A 24,750-nucleotide genomic window follows, 5' to 3' on the forward strand; every position below is an offset into this window, starting at 1 on the left:
CAGAGATGGTCTTCCATCCATAAAATAGAACTGAACGCAAAAAAGAAGCGACCAAACGAGTCACCGTTATATACTATACTCGCCCCTTAAAGCTTCGAGGACATTTGGTCCGGACCGGAGGTAACATTACATGCGATGCATGCCGGGATTTGCAGTTCAACGTACGCTGCATCCGGGTACTTTATGCTCCACCTACCTGGAAAGAACGGCGTTAGGACTGACGAACGACAACAATTAAAAAAAGAGCGGGGGGGTTAAGGATTTGAAAATCCCCGCGACGGCTGTGATTTGCTCTCGCGAGATCGGGGCCTTCCCCTTCTTTCCCCCCACCTTTTCTGCTGGCTGCCGGTGAGTAATGGGGCGGGGGGAGGGGGGGGAGAGCGGTGGTGAGGGAGGTTACTGCGCAGAGAGCGAGCGACCGAGGAAGCGCGCCAGCCTGAGCAGGCCCGGTCCAGGGAGCCTATCGGGCGAAAGGCTCTCGCTCGTCTCCTTCCTTCACCGCTGCAGGGAAGAAAGAGAGAGGGAGATGCCCTTGCTCTGAGTGAGGATCCTGCGGCGCAGCGGAGGCGGTGACACCCGCTTCAGCGGCAGGTACCCGGGCAGGGGAGAGGCGGTCCGGCGGAGGGATGAGACTGCCTGGTGGAGCCTCCTGACTAGGCCCAGGTGCTGCCTGGGCGACGGGACAGGCGGCTTGTGGGGGTGCCGCCGCCAGGCCCATTATGTAAGGGCGCGCTCGTGCAGCACATGGCTCGCTGGCTGCCTTTGAGCCTCCTCCTACTCGCGGCAGCCCTGGACTTGCGACGACTCTCCCCCAGAGTGCTTTCAGCTTGGGAGGTTAAATGGTGGCTAACGTCCAGGTTGTCTTCGGCCGCGTGCCTTGGGGAAGGCCCGAGGTGGGGGGCTGCTCTGTCGTGCGAGGCGGCAATTGCAGATTGAGGCAAAACGTGCTGCTGCCGCTTAGGGTGAGTCAAAAGCCGCAATGCTGGGGCAGCTCTTGGCGCTCTGTCGCCGTTTCCTTCGGTTCTTTTTGCAATGGTTACTCGTGATGAGTTGGAATTAAATCCTGGGAGAACGCGACAGTCCCTTCCAAACACTTACGCCCACGGCAGCACAGCCTTTTGGGGGTGGAATCCATGTGACTAACGTGTGTCGACTTTAGTTCTTGGCTCTGTAGTTTGTTTGTAAGCTAGTCCCACATAGTTCGAGGTGTCTTGCTTTCGAGTAAGTGTGCATACGTTTGTGTTGTTAAATGACAATCCTTAAGCATACTGATGCATATTGGAATCCCTTTGGTTTGGCTAGGTCTGTTGAGAAGCTGTGAAACCATGCTTTTTGGTTGAGTTGACGGGCCCTCACTGAATCTGACTTCCTGTTGTGACTTTTGGCATCCTAGGTTGGTTTCTGCTTTCTAAGGTAGAATTACTGGCTTGGTTCATGAATCCAGGAGAATGGTTTTATAGAATGGACCTCCAGCATTTCTCATAACAGGTGGAAGATTACATTTCTAAATGCAGTATACATTTTTAGACTCTCTTTGAATGGACTTTGGCACAGGAAGGAGAGTATTCAATGGGATTTTGATTTTGTGGAAAGTACTTTATTTAAAAGTACATTGAAGATATGGTCTGTATTTTTTGTAGTCTTGCAGTGTCTATTCTGCTGCATGAGGTTGGTGAGTTTCTTATTTTTCTTTGGGCTGAGAAATCCCCAATTATATTTATTTGTTTGTTTATTTTGTATGCAGCTGTTCCCCTTGTGGGTTCAGAGCAGGTCTCAACAATTATAACAATAAATAAGATCAAACAGTTTAAAACACATTGCAGGAGAAGAAGAAAAAATGACTGCATCAAGTCAAAAATGAAGTCACATAAAGATGGAATAGAATGGAATAAAATGAACTGGAAGGAAGGTCAAGTGAATAAACCAAAGCTGCCTCAACCTTTCACCTGGTGGAAATCCTAAATTGTCTGGGACCTTTCATACCTGCACGACCGCGTCTCTTGGTATGTATCCTGGAGATCACTGTGGTTGGCAAGCAAAAATCCGCCAGAGGTCCCTAGCCCTAGAGATCTGGCTGGCGTCAACTAGGGCCAGGGCTTTTTCAGCCGTGGCATCAATCTGGTGGAATGCTCTGTCTTATGAGACCTGGGCCCTCATGACTTACTGCAGTTCCACAGGGCCTGTAAGAGAAAGTTGTTCCACCATGTGAAAGGTTGAGGCATCTGCGGTTTATTCACCTGGCTTCCCTTCCAGTTCATTTTATTCCAGCCTTGATTTTGATCTGGTACTCTACTCAGAGCCAGGTCAACTGGCGGAGCACCAGTTGAATGTGTGCTCACCACGAGGCTCCTGTGAGGACTCTTGCTGCTGCATTCTGCACCAGTTGGAGTTTCCAGAGTAAGCCCAAGGGTAGTTCTGTGTAGAGCAAGTTGCAGTAGTCTAGAGGTGATAGTTGCATGGATCATTGTGTCCAGGTTGGTCTGAGACAAATAGGGCACCACTTGCTTCACCTGGCATAGATGGAAAAATTAAACAGATCAGCAAATATATACAGTCAAACCAATACTAAAAATTTTTTAGGCCAACCAAGCCTAAGAAACATGGACTGTATATGTAGTGATACAAGGCAATGCGCTAATTGGTATATGCAAATAGTTTGAGTATAAATTCAATAGATAATTCATAAACCATTCATAAAGATTATTCATAAAGATATATTGTGCTTATATGATAAGTAATAGTCAACTGAATATAAAGGTAATAACAAAACATATAATGAGGGCACATAGGCAACTTAAGAAACGCAATGGGACTGTACTTAGTAATAAATTCTCAAAGGCATTGTATAGGATGTCATAAGCATTGTCCATAAGGCACAAAACCTGCAACACTCCTATTGCGTTCCAATCAATTGAAAGAGTCAGTATCAGCAATATTCAATGAGTAAAGAATATTAAAACGAATTGTGGCAGTAGACAGCAGCTCCAGCAAGTGGATGAAGACACCACGGCGACAGCAGCCACATTCGCAGAACGCGTTGCGCGCTAGTCCACATTTTCAACAGAAATTTCTTCAGTGCGTTCAGGTAAATCTAGTAGAAATAGAAATTGAATTCTCTTATTGTGTGTTTAGCTAAGTAAAGCAGCATACAGCTTCAACATTCAGTGAATCAGCAAGTTACAAAGTAATGTATATGCTTATGACATCCTATACAATGCCTTTGAGAATTTATTACTAAGTACAGTCCCATTGCGTTTCTTAAGTTGCCTATGTGCCCTCATTATATGTTTTGTTATTACCTTTATATCCAGTTGAATATTACTTATCATATAAGCACAATATATCTTTATGAATAATCTTTATGAACGGTTTATGAATTATCTATTGAATTTATACTCAAACTATTTGCGTATACCAATTAGCTCATTGCCTTGTATCACTATATATACAGTCCATGTTTCTTAGGCTTGGGTGGCCTAAATTTTTTTTAGTATAGATGGAAAAATGCCATGCAAGTTGTGTGCCCCATCTGAGTCTCCATTGTCGAGGAGCATACCTAAACTCCTGACAGTTGAAGCCATAACCAGCTGCATGCCATCAAGAGTTGGCAGGTTGCATGCTTCATTCAGTCCCCTGTGACTCAGCCACATGACCTCTGTCTTTATTGGATTTAACTTCAACCAGCTCTCTTTCATCTCACCATAGCCCCTAGACAACTGGGCAAAACATCTGGGGTGGTATCTGACTGATCAACAGATGTAACTGGGTGACATCTGCCCAGTTTAAACCTCTGAATCAACCCAGCAAGAGAGCACGTGTAATTTGTCCATTGTGGTACTGCACACCAACTAATGTTGGGTGGAAGTTCTCTCCCCAGTGCCTACCCTCTGTCCCCCATTGTGGAGAAATGAGCACAGTCACTGTCAGGCTGTCCCACCTATTCTCATGTTATCAAGGTAGTTGGTCAAAATTCCGTAACTGACCAAGTCAAACACTTCTGTCAAATATAATAGTGGTATTGACCCGCTTTGGTCCAGAAGTCTCCAGGAGTCGTTCTGAGGATGGTCAATGTCATCTCCACCCTATGGCCAGAGTGGGAGCCAGATTAGAAAGAATCCAGGACTGGTGTTTCTTCCCAGAAAATCTGGAGTGGCTAAAAGATTTTAATTACCTTGTCCAGGAAAGAAAGATGGATAGCAGTTGGAAGGATCAAGAGGACCCAATGATGGCTTTTTAAACAGCGGCCTCATCAAAGTCTCTTTTAGTTTCCCAGGTAAAATCACTGAATTTCAGAATTAATTGATAATACTTCCCAGGGAAACTCATACCACATCTCCCAGGCTTTCACCAGCCAGGATGCACATAGATCCAAGAAGCTTCATAGCTCTAGGGATTTTGTCCACATTCGCCTGCGAGAGTCTAAGTAGTCCAATAACAGACCTGAAGACAGCCAAGGGGCCTCTAGTTCCCTAGGTCAAACTTGGTGGAAAAGTCCTGGTGTAATACTAAGATCTTAACTGCAAAAAAGCTGGCAAAATTGTCATAGCTAAGAGCCAAATCACTATTATTTTGAGGCCTCTCTGATAGGGCCATCAGTTGCCATATTTTGCTGGACATGAGCTAGCAGACGCAATGTTGGCTGTGAAGTAATCTGTATTCTTGGCTTTCAACACCAGTTTGCAGACTTTCATAAGCGTCTTATCAAAAGTTACCTCTTTGTCACAAGTTTTCTACCAAACTCACATCAGCCTTAAGCTCTCTGGAAAGTCTTAGAAAAGTTAAAGTACAATCTTATGCTGAGTTGCTTCAGCCTAAATCTATAGTATAATCTGAATTTGGTTGTCGTACCATTGTATTTCAATGTATTCATGATTCAGATGACTGTATGATTGGTGATCTGGCCGGAAAAATTATCAGGATCTGGTAAGGTGACTAGTATTCTGGCATCTAACTGCAGAGAACAGCGGAAATAATACTAGTTTCCAACTCAGCTAGCATGAAGACAAAATACATGTCTATATAGGTTTACAGTGGCATTGCAGTCTTAAACAGAGTTAAATCCTTCAAAATCTGAGTTGATTGGCTTTGCAAAGGTGTAATTCTTTTTAGCATTGCAGTGTAGGCATTCTGATCATGTTTTTGGTGTAAATATCTTTTTGAGAATGGGTATGGCATAATGTCTAAAAGCAATAAATCAGGAAGTCCCCAACGCCTGACTTGCCTCTGATGTGAACTGAGGAAGTTGCTCACTTTTAGTGCTAGCTCCCTCCCATTCTGCTTTGGCTACATAGGGGTAATATTTGCCCATGTTTCAAGGTTATTGGAGAGATTGCAGCATGACAATGTGTGCTTTTAAGCACTTGAAAGCGCTTCATGAATGTTGCTGGTAGAGTTCGGGGTTTTAATTTTCTTAAAAACTTTGTCCAAAAACATGAGCTATTTTATTTAGTTGTGAGTAGATCCTAAGAAGTGCACAACTTACAGACCAACAATTTCATATGCACACTCATTCTGTAAGCTGGGTTAAACTTTGAAGTGAATGTGGTCTTAAAGTATAACCATCAGAATGGACTTCTTCCCTGTACTTGTTCCTCATCTTATGTGTTTTCCTCCTGTGCAAGAACTTGGATGTCTTCTTATGAGTAAATAGTGAATTTGTAAATAATCTTGGCAAGGGTTACCCTTATGTTTTAAAAATCTTGGTTTTCTGATCTCTAGATCAAAGGACAAGGTAACTATGCACTTTTTATCCCCAGTTCTTGAATTAATGAACTCTTTGAAATCCCCAAAGTTGTGTTCATTGTAGGAGGCATAGCAGCAGTAGAGACTACGAAGTGTATCTATTGTGTTATCTGTTTTGCTTCTAGTATTGAAAATTGTCTCTGTGCAAAAGGGAATATAAATAGAGATTGAATAAGAGAGTGGTGGTAGTTTGAGAGCTCTTCGAATTAAGCAGAGAGACTGCAGAACTTGGCTAACACCAAGATCTAGCCTTCTCTCACCAAACTTTCTGAATATGATCCAACTAGCTTCTTGGGGTCCTTGTTGGGGTAAAAAATGGGATGTAAATAAATACCTCTTGAGGAAAGAAAAAAATCCTTGGAGAAGCACAGTGTGAGTTGACTCTTCTGTATAGGCTGTTCACAAGCTTTCATCAGTACAGAGTGTTTAACAAGTATGGACTGCTTTGTGTATTTATGTGGTATTCTCATGATGTGAGGCCATCACATTCTGTTTACAGATTTGCCATTTTAATCAGTGTTATGGCTTTAGAAAGTACTTCAGAACTGGCGATAGGAGCTAGGGCTATGCGTTCAAAGCCTGTAAGCAAGATCGTTTATTAACTTTATTGCATTTCCAGCTATTAAGAGTATGGGAACTGGTATTTCTACATAGTATAGTAGGAAGATGAATAGGTATAAATAATACTGTATGAAAGCAGGAAATTGAATAGACTTGTTTAAATAGAAAGCAAAATGCCTTCATTCTATTCCTTACATGCTTGTAGTCTTGCTGGTGTGCAGAAGAGCACTTTAATGCACAGAAAGTCATCAAGGCTCCATCAGTGCTATGTGTAGATGTATGTAAAGTGCCATCAAGTCACAGCTCACTTATGGCAAGCTCAGAGGGTTTTCAAAGCAAGAGCAGTTCAGAGGTGGTTTGCTATTTCCTCTCTCTGTGTTGTGCACCTGGATCTCCTTTGTGCTCTCCCATTCAAGTACTGACCCGGGCCCGCCCTGCTTAGGTTCTGAGATCTGATGAGACTGAGCTTGCTTGGGCCATCCAGGCCATCTGTGATACTGTCATATGAATGATCATTGCTGCCTGTTTGAATTGTACAGAAATAACTAAGAAAGAGATTGCAGCTGGAAAGGATAGGCTGTTTTTGCATGCCGAAATTGCCCCTCTGTTGGCACGGGGAATGCTCCAATGCAATCAGGAGTTTCACACAGCCCTTGGTGCTGCAGCGTGGCTGCCACGTTTCTGCCCCGGAGCCGCCCTGTGGCAATGGCTTTGCTCTGCAAATTTCCTGAGCTACAAAAGTTGAGGTCCTTTTGAAATGCGCCTTTGTTGTTCCAGAGACTTCTACAGGCATGCAAAACTCCTCTGTAGCATTAACGGGGCCAGTTTTCCCACCTTGTTGCTCTGGCCCGCCCCACAAATGGACAGGCGCTGAGAAGCAGCACCCTCCCCTCCCTTTTAAGTGAAAAAAATGGAGGGGAAAACCTTGCTTTTTAGAAAGGCGAGAGAAACCTTGGCAGAAAAGCAACATGCGCAGGTGCTGTGAACGAGAGGGCAGCAATTCGCTCGCACACGCAAGAATTTTAGATGGAAGGGGGTAGAGGATGATGATCCTGTTGCACACGCAAGGATTTTAGATTGGGGAGGCCAGGGCACCAATTCTCAGCACCTGATTTGTCATGTACAATTAAAATAGTGAAAGTGAGTGGGGGAATGGAGCAAGATTCAGTCAACACAAACACAGGAAACGTAGACTGCCCACACATGCGTGAAAGAGACTACGGAAGAGCTCGCAGTGCTTATGGGAAAGCGCAGGGCTTGTGGGAAACCATTCTGGGCTTCCTTCACAGGACCTTGCTCAAGTGAAGGATTGAGCTGGGCAGCAGTGGGGAACTACAAGCAGGCTGAGAAACCCCACAGCAGGTAGGCTCCCTGAATAAGCATTAGAAAGTGCAAAAACAGCCACAAAGGAGCTAAAAAATGATTCTTAAGTCTAATGTCACTGGCAACCAAGATTTTAAAAAAATAGTATTCCCTATTACTATGTATGGGTGTGAAAGTAGAACAGGAAGAAAGTAGATTAACTTGAAATGTGGTGTTGGAGGAGTGTCCACCCTAAAGGACAGATCAGTCTTCAAGAGTTTACCTATAGGGATTGTAAGTGTTAATCTCATAATTAGGAAAGGTTTAGAGAGGGGGGGCGGGGCAGGTATTGATGTACAAAATAAGTGGACCTTTCTCCTTTGGACCTTAGCAGTAATTTAAGTTGATAACAAAGACTCCTTGATATCAGTTGTGTTCAATTGAGGTCATAGAGACTGTGGCTTAATCCAGTAAAGACATATGCCAGTTGAATGCATTCTACAGAGTTAGCAGTTTCATCAGGCTCAATGGACCTATTCATAGTCTGTTTTGTTTCGAAGATATGAGGCCCTACCATGCACCTGTGCATAAACAAATGCAAAAATTGGCATGTTGTGGACTTTTTAAAATTAAGTTTGCCATCCGTATTAATGAGAAAAAAAATTAGTTTACAATATCATTTAAATATATGCAAACAAGTTTCTTAAATTGTGGAGATTTAGTGGGTAGAGTTTGCATTCACCATCTAGCTTATAGTTCATTTGCTTGCTTACTTGGCAGTACTTTCCTAACAGGATGATGTTAACTTTGAGCAGTGTTTTAGGTTAAAGGATCCTGCTTTTTTTACAGATTTTACACCAAGTTTTCCCCTTGATATTGTTTTTAATAATGGCTTAGATCTATGGAACACAACTGCAGTAAGGGTGCCATTTTCTCTTTTTTTTTCAGTAGCACTCTGTATTGCCACGACTACCAACCTGACAGTCATGTGTTGTGGGGCTGCAGCCGGAAGGAGAAATTACCAGAAATTCTCCCCCCGCTTTGACACGAGTGGGAATGCTGCATTCTGATTGGGTATATTAGATCCATCTTTATGTAATACAGTTACAAAACTAGATGATAGCCAATGAGGGTGTCAAGAAAAACAGCCTAGGCTTTTGCCACCTGGCTCTCATGGGTTCTTGAAAGTAAGTGAACACACAGCAGACCAAATAAATTTTTTAAAAGTTTTATAAAAATAAAGAAGTCATCATGAAAAGTCCTTCAGCATGAATAATTACATATTCATAAATTTCAGAAGATTAGCTGAAACATAAAACAGGATAAAGCACTCGCAAATATTCAAATATTAGTACAGTCCTTGAAATGTATTTAGCACAGGCCTTACTTAGTTTTTTCCACAAGCATGTCAAAGAAAAGATACACCATTTTAGGTAGCTATAGAGTAGAATAGCCACTCTAGCCCCATAATAAGTTTTTTATAAAGATTCATCAGTCAGTCAGGTGAATCTAATTCAACCAATTAGAGTCAAATTTGAGTGGAATTTTCCAGAGCCAAGCTCCTGGTCATACTTACAGGTCAGCCAATTAGTGACTTGGGTCAGCCTGGCACAGATAATCACAATCTCTTTAATGTTTTGAGAGACTGAGATGGGCAGCTAATACTCCCTTCTCGTTCTCACAACATCAAACAGGGGAGACAGAATCTAATCAGGACAGGGCCCGCCAATTAAAGGAGACAGAAAAACTTCACAGCCTGGGCAACTTGACCAAAGTTCTGACGATGATTGAATTTCTTGATAGAGGGGAATAGGCAAGTATTGGACTCTAAAAATGGTATGGATTAAATTTGTATAATCTCATGTGGTAGATTCCTCTATCTCTCAAATAGAAGAGCAGTTCCTAAAAGTATCCCAATGTTAGATCCTGTGGGTCTTCATACAGCAAAGTAATACACTTGCGTTTTAGTTGTTTTGGAGTAGAACTATAAACTTTCTCTCTTCCTGAAAAGGTTGTTTGAGGTATTGATACATTAGTGATTAGTGTAATTATGTTTTTTTCCTGGTAAACTTATATAGAGTTGAACTCATTGGAATTTTCAGGTAAAAATGTATAGAATTAGGGTCAGCATAATCCAATCCTAACAAAACAAAATTGCACCATTTTGGTTTAACTCTTTAATGGAAAAAATCCTGATATAAATTATTGGAATTTGACATGAGTTCAGTAAATTATTTAACCCAATAGCTTCCATTTTAAAAACTCACAACAATGCATGAATAAAGTTACACTGTTCAGATCTAACATAATAATAGCAGCAGTATATAATTGTAATTCAGACTGCTATTCAGTGAAAGGTGTGTTGTTCTCCTGCTCTACAGATAACTGATGGAGTCTGAGAGTGAGGGACCAGGTGATAGTAGGCCAGACAGACTGATGAAAGGAGCATTATTCTAATACAGGACCTATAAACCCATACTAAGTATTTTATCTCAATTGACAGTGCAGGCATTGATGTATTCCAATACTCCTGATCTGTTTGCCTTATTTTAAACTTCAAAACAACATAGGCTCTGTTTCTTTATTTCCCAAGTTTACCTTGTACATCAGAACAATGCAAAGTAGTAACTTTTGTGACATGCAAGATAGTGGCAAAGATGTGGGCTGGAAAAATTTCCCAAATGAAACGTTTCTCAGAAAAATGTCCAGTGTTTTATTTTTCTGTGGAACATTTTCCATTTCTAAATATTCATTATTGCTTAAAATCGATAGCAATTTATGGGTGCCATTGCCAATAAGTAAGTGTGGCAGTTTCAAAATAATAGGGTGTTTCAGGTGATTATCCCTAGGAATGTTTAGAATGTGTTGAGGAGCCCAGTGGGACAGAGAGATTGGCTGCAGTACTGCAGTCGGAGCTCTGTTCACACCCTGAGTTCGATTCCAGCAAAAGATGGTAAAGTGTGGACAGTTGGAAAAGGCAACGGCAAACCACCCTGTAAACACAATCTGCCTTGTAAATGTCCTGATTTGACATGGGTCAGTACGGACCCAGTGCTTGCTCAGGGGTATACAAATGCATACAATAATCCAAATAAAACTCTGGTTCACTAATCTGATTCCTTTGTATTGGACAGAAGGATTGTCACTATAAGCATACACAATCCAAAATCCACTATGCATATACTATGTATGAAGAGTAGGCACTACAGAGTTTCCCTATGGAGCATCTGAATATTTTCTAGTATATTAATGCTGGCAATTTAAGCTGAATGGTACAGGAAAAGACAAAGTGACCATGTGGTTGCAAGACAGTTTGATCTGGAGGACATTCCATCAATTTGAACCTGACTGCAAGTAAAACCTTTCCTTAGAGAATTATAGCAAGCTGCATCCATGCAATCAAACCTTCTGTGAATTAAATGAAAAGGGACTCTTCCTGGCTTATCTTAAATTGTTTACTTGTCCTCAGAATTGTGTTTTTATACAGTTTAGGGAGATGAGAGAATTGGGGTGAGTACTCTTTTTGTAGGAGTGCAACAGATCATAACTTCCTATGCTTTTGCATATCCAACTGTATCAACATTTCCAGAATGGCATTTTGCTTGGGGACACATCTTTCAGAATGTGAACTTCATATGGCTATGACACTGGTCTGACTGAGTGTGATAGAAGTGGGTAGCAGCCATCACTGGTCCACTACTGGTCCCTGATCCCTAGGCACAACTAAGGGATACAGCATGAAAAAGTAGTCCTAAGGTGCCAAGGTAAAACTGCAGTCTTCCCCTCCCCTTGCTTTTTATGTAGCTCAGCGGTTCTCAACCTGGGGGTCACGACCCCTTTGGGTCGCTTAAACACACACGTGCCAAGTTGCAACCGGCTTGTACTGGCTGCTGCCTCCCCCTCTCTCTCAGCACTAAACGCGGTGTAGCCGCCTCCTCCCTAGAAGAAACCCTGCAGGGAGAGCCGGGCACTTGCGGGCTCTGTCAGCGGTTGCAAAACAAGGGCCCTCGCCGGGTGGATTCTCCTCACGGAGAAAGCTGCTGCCTTGCCTCAGGGCAGGGACCCTTCCTGGCGGGGCTGCAGCAATGGGTATAGGGGACATGGGCATGTTTGGGGACCCATTTGAAACATCTTGATGAAGTTCCTGTCAAGCACCCAAAACTGGTGGGGGGAGATGCACAAATACAAACCTTTCCCCTCCATTTTTGGTCCGAATAAGGTCTAAAGTGCATGGAAGGATGTGCTGCAAATGCTGAGCCAGGCTGCAGGCAGGAGTTGCAGTGGCCCAGCGGGGACCAGGTTTTGCACGGCTGGCCTCGAGTCTGTTCTCCTCCCTCAGTCGGTTTCAAAGGATGCAAATGGTTTAGAGGAGGAGTGAGCTATCCTATGCAGAAATCCACGGGCTTAACCTGGAGTAACTGGCTGGGATTGCACTGTCAGTAACCTTGCAGTCTGCTTTCTCCACGCTGCTGCCAAGATTGCTTAAAGCAGGATTGCTCCACTTTTTAACAACTATTGAGGAGCAAGGGTGCAAGGAGAGCAATGAAAGGTCAAGGATGTTGTTAAAATGCTGCCTATGTGTGCCTAGGATGTAGTTGTCAGTATAGGGCTGAGGCTGATAGTTCATCTCTTGCTGATCTCTCTTCTTCCCTCACTTTTATAGCTCTCTGTCTTGTCAAGCTTCTGACTGTACTTCAGATATTCCTTTTGATCTCTTGTATAAATCTCTGTACTTGCAGATGACAGTGATCTGCTGATAAACAACAAAATGCTGATAAACAGTAATCTAAAGCAAAAGAGTGTGGGGTTTGTATGTGCTTTTAAGAGGCCAGGATACCTCAAGTTTTTAGGGTCTCCTGTTTCTTCTTTTTTTTTCTCCTCCTATCTTGAAATTACGATCAACATCCATCAACATGCTGTGCTTACTGGGTTGTTTTCTGCCCTGAATGTGCAGAAATCCTTCCCTTGTCTGTGGATAGTGTCTGCTGTTTTACCCTACTAATAGACATGCACTTGTTTTTAGAGGAAACAAATTGGAGGAGTGCAAAAGAATTACAATGATAATTTCTGTGAAAGAACACTGCTTGCAGACGAAATTTCATCGTACTTTCCAAATCTACCTGACACCCCATTTGCATTTGCCAGAAGCCCATTCACAGTCAAAGTTGAAGATTTTTCTGAGACAGCACAAGAGGAGTTCCTTCAACTCGTTAGCAGCGATGCAGCGAGAACTGATTTCTCAATGCCAGTTATAAAATTCTGGATCAAGTGTTTGCAGTCATATGCTGTTCTGTCTGAGACTGTGTTGTGCCTTCTTCTATTTCCAACAACATATCTTTGTGAAACAGGGTTTTCCAGCTTGTTGGTTATCATCTAAATACAGAAGTAGACTTGTTGTGGAAGATTATCTTTGTTGTGCTCTTACAAAGACTGCCCCCAAAATTTCTGATCTGCTGAGAAAGCAATCTCAACCTTTGCATTGATGTTGGCTTTTTACGCATACTGTCACAAAACGTAGCAATGTAGTTTACTGTTATATTAAGACTGTTACCCATACTACACCATGCTTCAAGACAAAATTTCATTTATTTCTAATTAGAAATAAATATTTCCCAATATATAATTACATATTATTTTGTGATTAATCACAATTTGTAACAATGAAAATACATCCTGCATATCAGATATTTACGTTACGATTCATAACAGAAGCAAAATTGCAGTTATGAAGTAGCAACAAAAATAATTTTATGGTGAAGGTCACCACAACATGAGGAACTGTATTAAAGGGTCGCGGCATTAGAAAGGTTGAGAACCACTGATGTAGCTTGTCTGGTAAGCAGACATTTGAGAGAGCAAGGTTATGACAAGGACTTGTCAAATTAGTATGTATTCGTGGTGAGGGGAACTGTCATTGTTATTGGTAGTATTTTGATATATAAATATTGAATGTCTTTTATTTCTGTTTTGATGTGATCTTCTATAGGTATATTGCTGTAGATTAAAAAGGCAGGCCTCTAGAGTAAGAAAGAGTGCTAGATGGATAATTGAAGTGTATTATGATTGGATGGCAGCTGTATCCTAGAGGGCAGAGTTGGCTGATTTGTTCTAAGAGACTTTGAGAGTTTTTAGTGTGCGAGAGCAGAAGAGAATTGAGTGGGTGAAGAGCAGGGTGGATTTGATTTAAATCAAATTGATTTAAATTGTTGTCAGTAAAATGTGATTTAAATCATGGTTTTCTACATAAAGGCTTATTCTTGCTGGTATAATCTTAGTATTTACAAACAGATAACAGTTTCATTTTTAGAATAATAACTATGTCTGTTAGTTTTACAGATATCAAAATTATTGATTTGGTTATACCACTAAAGATACATAGAAACCTATGAAATATTGCAAAATGAACTGTCTCCATTTTCATTCAGGCCACAAGCCTTGCATTTCTTTCTTGCAATGTTTGCATTTTGTATAACTGCCTGCCTTACCCATAGATGGAGGAACTTCATTAAAATATAACCAAACTGAGTTTCTTTTATGGCCTGCTGCCTCCAGAGAGAGAATAATATAATAAACCTCAGATTAAACATACATAGATCCCAAGACTTGTGGAGTATTCTATTCTAAAGGTTTCACTTTCATTTCTACTGCTCCCCCCCCCTTCTTGGACATCTATTGCACTCCAAACTATCTTCTATCATTGAACTTTTTGAAACTTAGCACTTAAAAGGTAACAGGTTGATTCTGTGTACAGGGATTTACAAAGGAACAATGAGATTAAGGTCTTTTTCTCAACTCTCTATGTTTATTTTGCTGTGAGATTCACAGTTTGGAGAACTACAACTACATGGAAAAATTGCCCAAATTAATCTTACAGAAACCTTCAGAAAAGCATGACATTGTGAATGGATTAATGGAATTTGTTTACCAAAAAAGTAAACATGATATGAAAATACAATTTCATGCTACATAATTAAAAACTAATCTTTATTTCATGATGAATAACATTTTGATTCTAATATATCTTAAACAGAAAATGATGTATACTATTTCTAGGTACATTGTTTCTCAAAAGGCATTTAAATTAAAAATGAATTTAAATTTTTAAGAATCCTATTTTTTATTTTAAATCATCCACTTTGGTGAAGAGTGAAGTGCTATGAGAGAAATCTGTGTTTGTTGTTGAAGTTATTAGCCTAAGTGACAAGTGGCTAGGTCTGTTCTCCCTGAGGAGCAGGAAATCTTGTTGGGTGATTCATACCAACCAATCAAGGAGGCAGGATTGATTTTTTTTCTTCTAGCTTCCTACTTCAGTGGGCGTTGCCCTTTAGTTTCAGTTTTGTTCCTGCCTAAACAGGTAGCTTTGTGGGCTTTGTACAACGCAGAGTCTGCTTTTTTAAAAAAAATCCAGGCTGTCCTTCAGGACCCCATCATCATCCTCTTAAGATTAAGGCAGTGGACTGGAGGGCTGAGACTGGAACTTCTACCAGGGGTACCTGAAGGAAGCCCTTGGTGAACGATAGTAAGACATAGAGCTTTTTCACAGGGCATGGGGAGGCTTAGGCATGAGCCTTGAAAGCCCAAAAGATCAGGAGGTGATTAGAGAGGATGAAAAGGAGGGTGTGGAAGAACCAGAAATGCACCCTGCTTTTTAAGGTTCAGATTCATATCCTCACAGTACTTCCTGGTCCATGGTGGGCTTAATTCCGTTGAGGTAACTTGACTTGTGTAAACCACCCTCAGAGTTTCATGTTCCCTTGCCCTCCACCCCCGAGGTGCCACACTTACGTATTTACAGATCTGCAAGTATCAAACTTGTTCTCTGGCCAGGATATGATGATCCTGAAGCCTCCTGTTTTCTTTAATTAAAAGTAAGAGCAGTTACAAGTACACTTCTAGTTCCTTTGTGACTAGCAAGAGAAGTTTAAACATCTGAGGAATGCCTATTCAAAATCTTAGAAGCGACAGCAGGAACTGAGTAGTGAATCTTAGATTGCCCCGTCTTTATTTTCCCTTGTTTCTCTGCATTAACCTCCCCTACGTTCTTATTTTTCTTCCCGAACATTGTCACAAATTCCAAATATTGTAAAAATATTGTATCACTGAAGCTTTTAAGGTGCAGATTTAATTGTCTTGCCTTACTTATTCTAACTGTAGCATTTGGGTTTCCTTGTTGTGCAACAAACATAGTCTTAGCCATAGGAACTGTAATAATTTTATTATTATTATTATTATTATTATTATTATTATTATTATTATTATTATTATTATTATTATTATTATTATTATTATTATTTATTAAACTTGCTATACCGCCCTATCCCCGGAGGGCTCAGGGGATACTTTAGTTACTGAAGGCCAATACTTAACATTTCTGATAAACTGTTGAATACATTTCTTTTTGTGTCTGCAGCAAACCATGCGAGACCTAACAGCTCACGTAACCAGCAGCCTGTTGCAGTTTCCAGAAGTGACTACACAAGCTCTTGGAGAAGACGAGATAACACTAGACTCTGTACTTAATGGGACATTCACTGGAGGTAAATATGAGACTTGATCCCCTCCCCCCCCCCCCCCCCCCCCAGCAATAGCAGTTCTTATCTGGGTGGAAGGAAACTGCATCTGTGTGGGAAATTATTTACATAATCCCCTGGTGAAGTGAGTGGACAGCTTCAAATTGTGTGGACACAGAATAGGAGCTTAAGGATGCTGCCATTATGTCTACATAGTAATATAAATGGAGGTATGGATGGTTGGTAAGTTTGGAAATTTGGGAAGAGAAGAGGTATACCTCCTCAGAAGGAGAAAACTTGGGAGACCTCTTGGATCCTGCTATGCTCTGGATCCCCTCATGGCCTTGGGGACTAGAGGCACTTTTTTATCAACTTTGGCAGGTGACCTTTGTATGCTACCTTTGATCATACATGGAGCCTTTATTGTAGTGTTATAATGCAGTTTTCATTGAGCTGTTCTTGAAATCTTCAGACACTGCCTAATACAGCAACACACCTGTACTTGTATGAATAAAAGAGCAAGTAACTCCTACACTGACCCATTTGGGGTGTTTTGTTTTTAGACCCACCTTGACCTTGTCTTCCAGTGACCTGGGTACTGCAGCTTTTGGGAGCACATCCTGCCATGTGTCATCAGAGTCAATATATACAACTTTGTCTGGCATTCCATCTTTTGATGATGTGAGAACTGGGAATAAACTGCAGGACTTAACTCAATTGTGGCACTATCCCATTTGGAGTTTCCTTATTGGAGTTCTCAGATTATCCTCTTCTTATGCCTGTGACTGCCAGTTTGATATTTCTGTTTAGAATTTATAACAACTACTCTTTTGATTGAGCTTTTCTTTGAATTGAATTGTTCATAAGAAATAATTTCTTGTATGCCACTTTTGAGTGACCTGAGGATGGACTTTTTACTTGGAACAGTTGGATAAGTGTTTCCTAATAAATATTTAATAGCAATTTTTAAAGCAGTACCAAATGAAACACTAAGTGCAGAGACTACTGTTTTATGTGTGGGCTACATTTTGACATACTATACCTTTGACTCAAAACTCTTCGATAATGAAACTTGCTGTTTTGATGGAACCTAGTAGTTCTGCATTTCTGAATTGGAGTACGCTAGTTTACATTCACTTTCCTGCTCTTCTCTCCTTCACTGCTCATATTATTTACTTGTACTTGGCTGATAGTCTTATAAACTAGGCACTGAAAGCTGGCATGAAGTGTGTTAAGTGTCTTCCATTTTGTGATGAGTGTTTGCAAATAAGGGGATTGGGTACTTTGAGGAGTTGGGTGAGTATTAGAGTTGATTGCATAATGTACACTGACATACCCTGTTAAGGGTAGGTGGGGGATCTGAATTTGCATTTTTTAAAATGTCGCTTTAGGGACACTAAGATGCATCATATTACCTCTCTACCTGAACCAGAGCAGTGTATCCCATCTCCAGGCAGTATGTATTTCTTGGTTCCATTCTCTTGGGTTTCATTCTGGAAGTAACACTAAGGGCTTGTTCCATGTCCACAAGGAAGCTTGATTCTAGTATAGCATGCTCTAAAATGGTGAATGTTCACTGCAGGGAACTTCAAGATGTTATTATTTCTGTGTGGAGTTTCACAGTAAGGGGGAGAGTTTTTGGAAGTGTTTGTACCATGCAACAAGCCCTAAGTCTGAACTGAGTGGCACTGAAACTGCATTGTTAAACACACACACACACACACACACACACACACACACACACACACACACACACACACACACACACACACACACACACACACACACACACACACACACACACAATATGTTATGCCTTTAGGGATCCTATCTTCATATTCTGCTCCTCCACATTTTGCATACCTCCTTAAATAAACATTTTTCCAACTTTCTTTTAGGGCGAAGTGGGCTGGCTTGCCTGTCATGTGGGCCTCAACTCGAAGTAGTAAACCCAATCACAGGCGAGCGACTATCTGCATATCGCTTCAATGGAGTAAATGAACAGCCACCCACTATCCTTGCAGTGAAAGAGTTTTCCTGGCAGAAAAGGACTGGCCTGCTAATTGGCCTGGAAGAAACAGAAGGCAGTGTTCTGTGTTTGTATGACCTTGGAATATCAAGAGTGGTTAAAGCCGTTGTTCTTCCTGGCAGGGTAAATGTCTCTTGAATCTCAAAAAAAAAATGTGTTCTAGAATTGTGCAATCTATCCCTCTGTGCTCTTTCTTTCTGTTTTCCTCAGTTTAAATTAATTCAACACTTTGTTCCTATATTCAAAATAAAGTAGCTTCCTCCTTTCAGAATAGTTGTTCTCTTAAACACTAATGTAGCTACTATTTGTACTACTAGGAATTGGTGGAAGATACATAAACCCAATTCTGAATCTTCCACATATTAGTAACAGCCTATTAACTTTGTTTTATGTATTTTATTGTTTTGTTTCCATTTATATTGTAAGCCACCTTGCGTTCCTGTAAGATAGAAAGGCTATTCATAAACTTTCTAAATAAGTCGCTGTTGAAATTAAAAATGTAGTAGGCAAACAAAAATAGCTGTGAAAGAGAAAAATGAAAAAAAAGTGGGCAGCTTGCAGAAAGGGGAGCCATGATACTCGCAAACATTGTATAGATGTATTGTTGAAGGCTTTCACGGCCGGATTCAACTGGTTGTGGGGGGTTTTCCAGGCTGTGTGGCCGTGGTCTGGTGGATCTTGTTCCTAACATTTCGCCTGCATCTGTGGCTGGCATCTTCAGAGGTGTATTGCAGAGGGAAGTCTCTCTGTCATACACCTCTGAAGATGCCAGCCACAGATCCAGGTGAAACGTTAGGAACAAGATCCACCAGACCACGGCCACACAGCCCAGAAAACCCACCACAACCCCTGCCGCTCTCCAGATGTTCATGGACTACAAATCCTGCTAGCCCCTGCCAGCATGGCCAATTGGCAGGGGCTGGTGGGAATTGTAGTCGTGAACATCTGGAGAGCCGCAGGTTGCAGACCCCTGGTAGAGATGAACCAGGATTCTGTGGAACACTGGGATTCCTTGTTTTTATGTTCTCATCTCTAACAGCATTGTTTTATCTCCTGGATTGTGTGAGGTGAACTTTTGGCTATTTTACCATGAACTGAATTTGTGCTCCAGTCAGCCTGGAGTCTATCCTCTGCTTTGTGCCTGCCGACCTTTCCTTTTGCAGCCAAGAGCATTGCTGGCATAGTATTCTCCTCCTCCTTTATTCCCATAGGTTGGGGTTCTAAATGAGATTACTATTTATTATTTTTAGGATTGTTTGTGCAAGTTATATGCATCTGGAAAATATTTTACCAGTTATATTTGTTCTTTTCTTCATCGTTATCTTACTTTTGCATCTGTTTAGTTTGCTTTCAACTTTTAATTATAGTGGGATAAATTGGAATGCTAAGTTATATAACTGAGTATGTTAAACCTGACCATTAAAGTCATAGGCAAATCTCAGCAAGCTCATAGGACACTTTCAAGTTCCATAGCTGACTAGGAGAGACATGGTTGTGCACATAGCTCCATTCAATATAAAATGTAGATGTGATTTTAACTTTGTCCTGTTGATTTTCTAAATTGAAAATAAATATTCAGTGTGCTTATCATGGTTGGTTTATTTAGCCATGAGCTACCCCCTGATTAGGGCAACATGTATTTATTTTGTGGGGGGGAGGGGGGATTTTAAAATAAACCATTGAACTAAAAATGTCCAATTTATTATTTAAATATTTTCTGAAGTACATACTGATTGGTTGCTTGAACCATGCAATACTTTTAAATATAAAAACAGTACATAGGCATAGGGTCATAAAAATAAAGCCTTTTCTACTATTGGTGACTTTACCATTTAATTTAACCTTCTTACTATTTTAGAAAGTGATGTGATACATTGCTTATTTTTAGATAAATATAGTTGAGTTTATTATTATAGTTTGAAGCCAGCAAGTTCTTGTTTGGATTCAGCACTAGAAGGTGTTTTTCTTTCCCATGTTCTTGCTTAATTTAATCTGCATAATGGCATGATGGCCAGGAACACCTTTTGTGAACTGCGTGTGATTTGCCATCTTTCTTGTCTCCTAGGCTCAATTAATCTGGCTTGGTTGATCATTACTGTTGGATTACTACAACATACTTAGACAATCCAGAAATTGCAAGTGGTCCAGAATGCAGAAGCCTGACTATTGTCAGGGGCTAACCACTGGGAAGAAACAGCCATTCTGAAACAGCCACATTAGCTGTCAGTCTGTTTCAGAGTTCAGTTTATGATGCTGGTTATAATCTTTAAAGACTTGATAACAGCCCAGCCCGAAACTCTGTACCAACTTGGTGAGGAGGTCATATATAGATGTTAAATAACAGTGGGGAGAGGATCATCCCCTGAGGGGTTCCACACACCAAAAAATGTTATATTGTTACTGATGATAACAATATGACTAATTAACGTATCTTAGAATTGCTGTTTTACCTTTTTTGAAAAGATATAATTAATGGATTATTTTAGCTTAGCACAAGAATTCTAGTTTCAAGTTTATACTTCTTCCAAGATGCCACTTTGTAGAGTGCTAACTTTAACAGTGTTTTTGAGGATAGATTAGCCGAAAACATGTACTTCATATTAGCCCAAGTCCCAGTTCATAGATCACTTTGAGATCAGCTTGTCCCTTGTGATGTTGTGTAATGTTTTACGCTGAATCTTATCAATTCTCAAATATTCAATTTCCCTTTGAAGGTCATCTGACATTACAGATGTAACTTCATTTCCACAGTTATGGAGATTCCATTTTCTAATACATGGGAGCTCCTGGTATAGTTTCTTCATGCATTAAGCAAGGTGGGAAAGGAAGTATAGAAACCCAAGGCCTACTTTTAATCTAGATTAAATCTTAAAAGCCAAGTAATATATGAAACACCACTTTGATTTTTAAACATTAACATATTCCTGGTAGGGAGGATTATATTTGGTTTTCTCTCCCCATTGGTTTTTATGAACCCAGTGATTTGTTCTGTGAAGCAATGGTCAGATTCTTCATTGATTCAGTGACAGAAAAATTTGTGGATTGTGTGCATTCTTAAGGGCTAACTGCAATTTGTAAATGTAAGCAGAATCCAGGTGGTAGTGGAATAGGCAGAAAAATAATATTTCATGGAGTTATTTTGGTGCAGAATATGACCCGTAAAAGATGGCTTCAGTACAATGCAGTTGACACTTTCCTAGCTGATAAGCAGAAATTTTTTAAAAGGTTTAACTTGGTGTGTGTCTGTTTAAGCTATTGTAGTTTTTATACAGGCTAGAATAGCTTGTATCAAATCTCATTAGCCTCAGAATGACCTTAAATGGCTCTGGAGAATTTCTTTGCCGTTGAAGTAAGCTGCCATTCTTGTCCTGCCAACTAAGAATGTTACACAATCATCTGTATTGCAGAAGAAGTGCTACAAGCCTATTTATTTGTCATGTTACTAGTGTCTAGGGGAAATGATCTACCAATTAAAAAAAAACATGCACACACAACCTTTAGCATAATGTAACTTTTTTTTTTGAGATGGTGTTTAGCTAGCTGGTAAAAACAAATAAAGACTGCATTTCACTTGTTTTGTAGTACTTGCTTATGCCTCTGTTTGCTAAAGAAGAAGGATAAAGCAGTTATTCATCTATACCTAGATACTAGCCAAACCTGTTCACTGTGCTGGAAAAAAAATGGGTCCATTTTTGTGCTGCTTCTCGTGGCATATTGGGACTTTAGCCTAATCCTAAACTTTCTAGAACTGCAATGTTGGGAGGATAACAATATGACAAAGTGGAGTACTTGCATTACTGATCTTACTCTTTTCTTTTAGGTTACTGCCATAGAACCCATAATTAACCATGGAGGAGCTAGTTTGACAACCCAGCACTTGCACCAAAGTCTCAGGTGGTTGTTTGGTGTGGCAGCTGTGGTTACAGATGTTGGACATGTCCTTCTGATTGATCTTTGTCTAGATGACCAGTCATGTAGCCAGAATGAAGTAGAGGCATCTGGTAAATCCAATTCACTTTTCTCTGTAACATTGCTAGCTGCTTGAAAAGCAAAGTGGTTAAATTTCCCAGAGCATTGCTGATATTCTAGTTAGTGCCAGAGGGGAGGTGACTAGGCAGTTGAGGTGGTCTCCAGTTGGATGGCTGTTTTCGTACCAAGCTGTACAATTCATATGTGATTTTTTTTCCAGTGTGTACATGGGGAGGATTGTAGGTGGTAAGAACATCACATTGGTCTGCTCCACAGTAATTGTTATTTTAACCATCCCAATCCATTGATTGCCTTACAAGTGCAGGTCATCAAAATATTCCACACTAATAATACTGTCTGCATAGTAATTGCATTGTTCAAAGCACTTCATATTTATTACAACTTTCCTGAACAGTATGCTGGTATTGGGGGGGGGGGGGGGGGGGGGGATGACGCTATTTTGAGAATATTGCTTAGCCACACTATGTAATATTAAATAAAATGGGATTTGGATATATGACCGAACGTAGCACAGCTCTTAGTTACTCTTCTACACCATCTATGCCATCCAAAAAATCCTCTGAAATACCTGTTAATCTATGTGTGTGTGTTTTCTAAATTATATTTTTAAAAATAAGCTACTTTGATAGCATAGCTTAATGTGAATTCATGTTTTAATATACTGTATGTGCAGACCTAGAAGTTATCACGGGAATCCCTCCGGAAATACCACAAATAAGAGAAGCAATCACCAGGAAAGGTCGGCATCTCTGTTTCCAGCTACTGAGCCCATCTGGAGCTGCTGTGAAAACTCTCTCATACATACACAGGATTAACCAGTTGGTTGTGGGGTTTTCTGATGGTTACCTCTCACTGTGGAACATGAAAACCTTGAAGAAAGAGTAAGTATATGGGTAATAGTGGGTATCGTTTAATAAATTTCAAATGAGGCATTCCTTGCAATGCATTAATTGTAGTCATTTTTGAATGTGTCATTGTAGTAAGGTAATCTTGGCTTACATAGGGCCTCTATAAATTATAGGTGCCTTGTATGAAATAAACCGTTTCACTTTCGCAGCATTTTTAAGATGGCGAAATAGAAATTGTTGGATATGATGTCCTGTGAGCGGTGGTCCACTTACTGAATGGAACTTTCCCACATTTTCTCTCTCACTGTAGTGCACTGTACCACCCTGAAAGAGCCCTGGGTGTGATGTGGGAGCTTGCCATGATAGAGGGTGCTAACAAAAATGGCTCCCTTTCTACCAGTGGGAAATAGATTCTGGATCCAACCCATTGAATTCCAGCTGTTTCATCCATGACATTCTGTGAAATATGCTGGACAGTTTGGATGAACCTGAAACTATCTTCTGTGTCAGGCCATTGATAGCACAGTGAAATAGCTGAGTATTAACAAATAAATTAAAAGGAGATAATGGACTGATGTAATTGACACTATTCCTTATTTCATGATGAATAAACTTTGGAATCTAATATTTCTTAAATAGAAAACTATTAAACTGTCTTTAGGTAATTTTTTTCCTTAAAACATTTCATTTTAAAAATCCAATTTAAATGAAAAAATATTATTTTTATTTTTTAAATTAATTATTGATTTTTATCCACCCTGATCACTAACCACGAAATACCTGATTTCGTCTGCTAGTAGGAAATTAGATTTTGCAATTATTTACTTCATTTATACAATTCCTCTCTCCCCCATGGAGACCCAAAACAACTTACATAGAATCATAGAGTTGGAAGAGACCCCAAGGGCCATCAAGCCCAACCCACTGCAGTGCAGGAACACACAATCAAAGCACTCCTGCATCATTCTTTCCATTTAATCCTCAGAATATTTGGAATATGGAGCAGAAGTACATTAGGTGAATCAGTATGTAATGCAGAATAAGAGTGTTTCAAATGTAGCATCAACATGCTGTCTCCTGTGCATTGAAGAAACAGGCATATAGATGTTTTTATCTTCCCTTTTTTTTTCTTCCCCCCACCTTGTGTCTTGTATCTAGATACCATTCGCAGTTAGAAGGAGGTAGGATTCCTGTCTATGCTGTTACATTTCAGGAACCTGAAAATGATCCCCGCAACTGTTGTTACTTGTGGGCTAGTCAGTCAACACAAGAAAGGTGAGTGAGAGCAGTGACAATCATAGCCTTAATAGTATTTTCCAAATGCTGTCCTTTTTCACCTAGTTCCACCTGTTTAGCATAAGATTGGTCTGTTGGCCTTCACACTCCTACATTTATTTTGAATTATGGTGATGTTTTTAGACTATAGTTTCAGGTGCTTTTGTCACCGTCTCTACTGATATGTGTGATTTATTTTATTTTAGCGAAGGGGATGTCGTCAGCTTACATTTGCTGCAGTTGGCCTTCAGTGACAGAAGACGTTTGGCATCTGGGCAAATAATGTATGAGGTAAAGTATTGATATGCTGAAACTTACTATTTAATTGGACATTTTGGTGAAATAAAAGTTCCAACTGTACTGCAATTCAGTCAGATCCACATTCCTGCTAATCTGAAACAATTAGAATAAGGCGATTTGGAGCTCAGTAAGACCAAACTTCACTTTTGTTAGGCATACTGAAATATCTCTGATCTTTTCATAAGCTGTTTAA

At 40.4% G+C, this 24,750-nt stretch overlaps 1 protein-coding gene across 3 annotated transcripts in view; it reads left to right on the forward strand.

Moving 5' to 3' along the window:
• Positions 1–209: 209 nt before the first annotated feature.
• Positions 210–24,750, forward strand: part of AHCTF1 (AT-hook containing transcription factor 1) — a 71,345-nt gene continuing 46,804 nt past the window's right edge. For 2 of the 3 annotated variants that reach the window (XM_048484710.1, XM_048484729.1), the window contains exons 1-7: positions 390–591; positions 16,016–16,142; positions 18,014–18,267; positions 21,965–22,145; positions 22,808–23,015; positions 24,141–24,257; positions 24,464–24,548. In XM_048484710.1, the coding sequence (XP_048340667.1) occupies positions 16,022–16,142; positions 18,014–18,267; positions 21,965–22,145; positions 22,808–23,015; positions 24,141–24,257; positions 24,464–24,548 (966 nt within the window). In that variant the 5' untranslated portion in view covers positions 390–591; positions 16,016–16,021. Of the gene's footprint in view, positions 349–389; positions 592–16,015; positions 16,143–18,013; positions 18,268–21,964; positions 22,146–22,807; positions 23,016–24,140; positions 24,258–24,463; positions 24,549–24,750 lie in introns of those variants that run through there. The other variant, XM_048484720.1, reaches the window with a different exon arrangement.

The sequence above is a fragment of the Sphaerodactylus townsendi genome, linkage group LG01, assembly GCF_021028975.2.
Source record: "Sphaerodactylus townsendi isolate TG3544 linkage group LG01, MPM_Stown_v2.3, whole genome shotgun sequence".
NCBI lineage: Eukaryota > Metazoa > Chordata > Lepidosauria > Squamata > Sphaerodactylidae > Sphaerodactylus > Sphaerodactylus townsendi.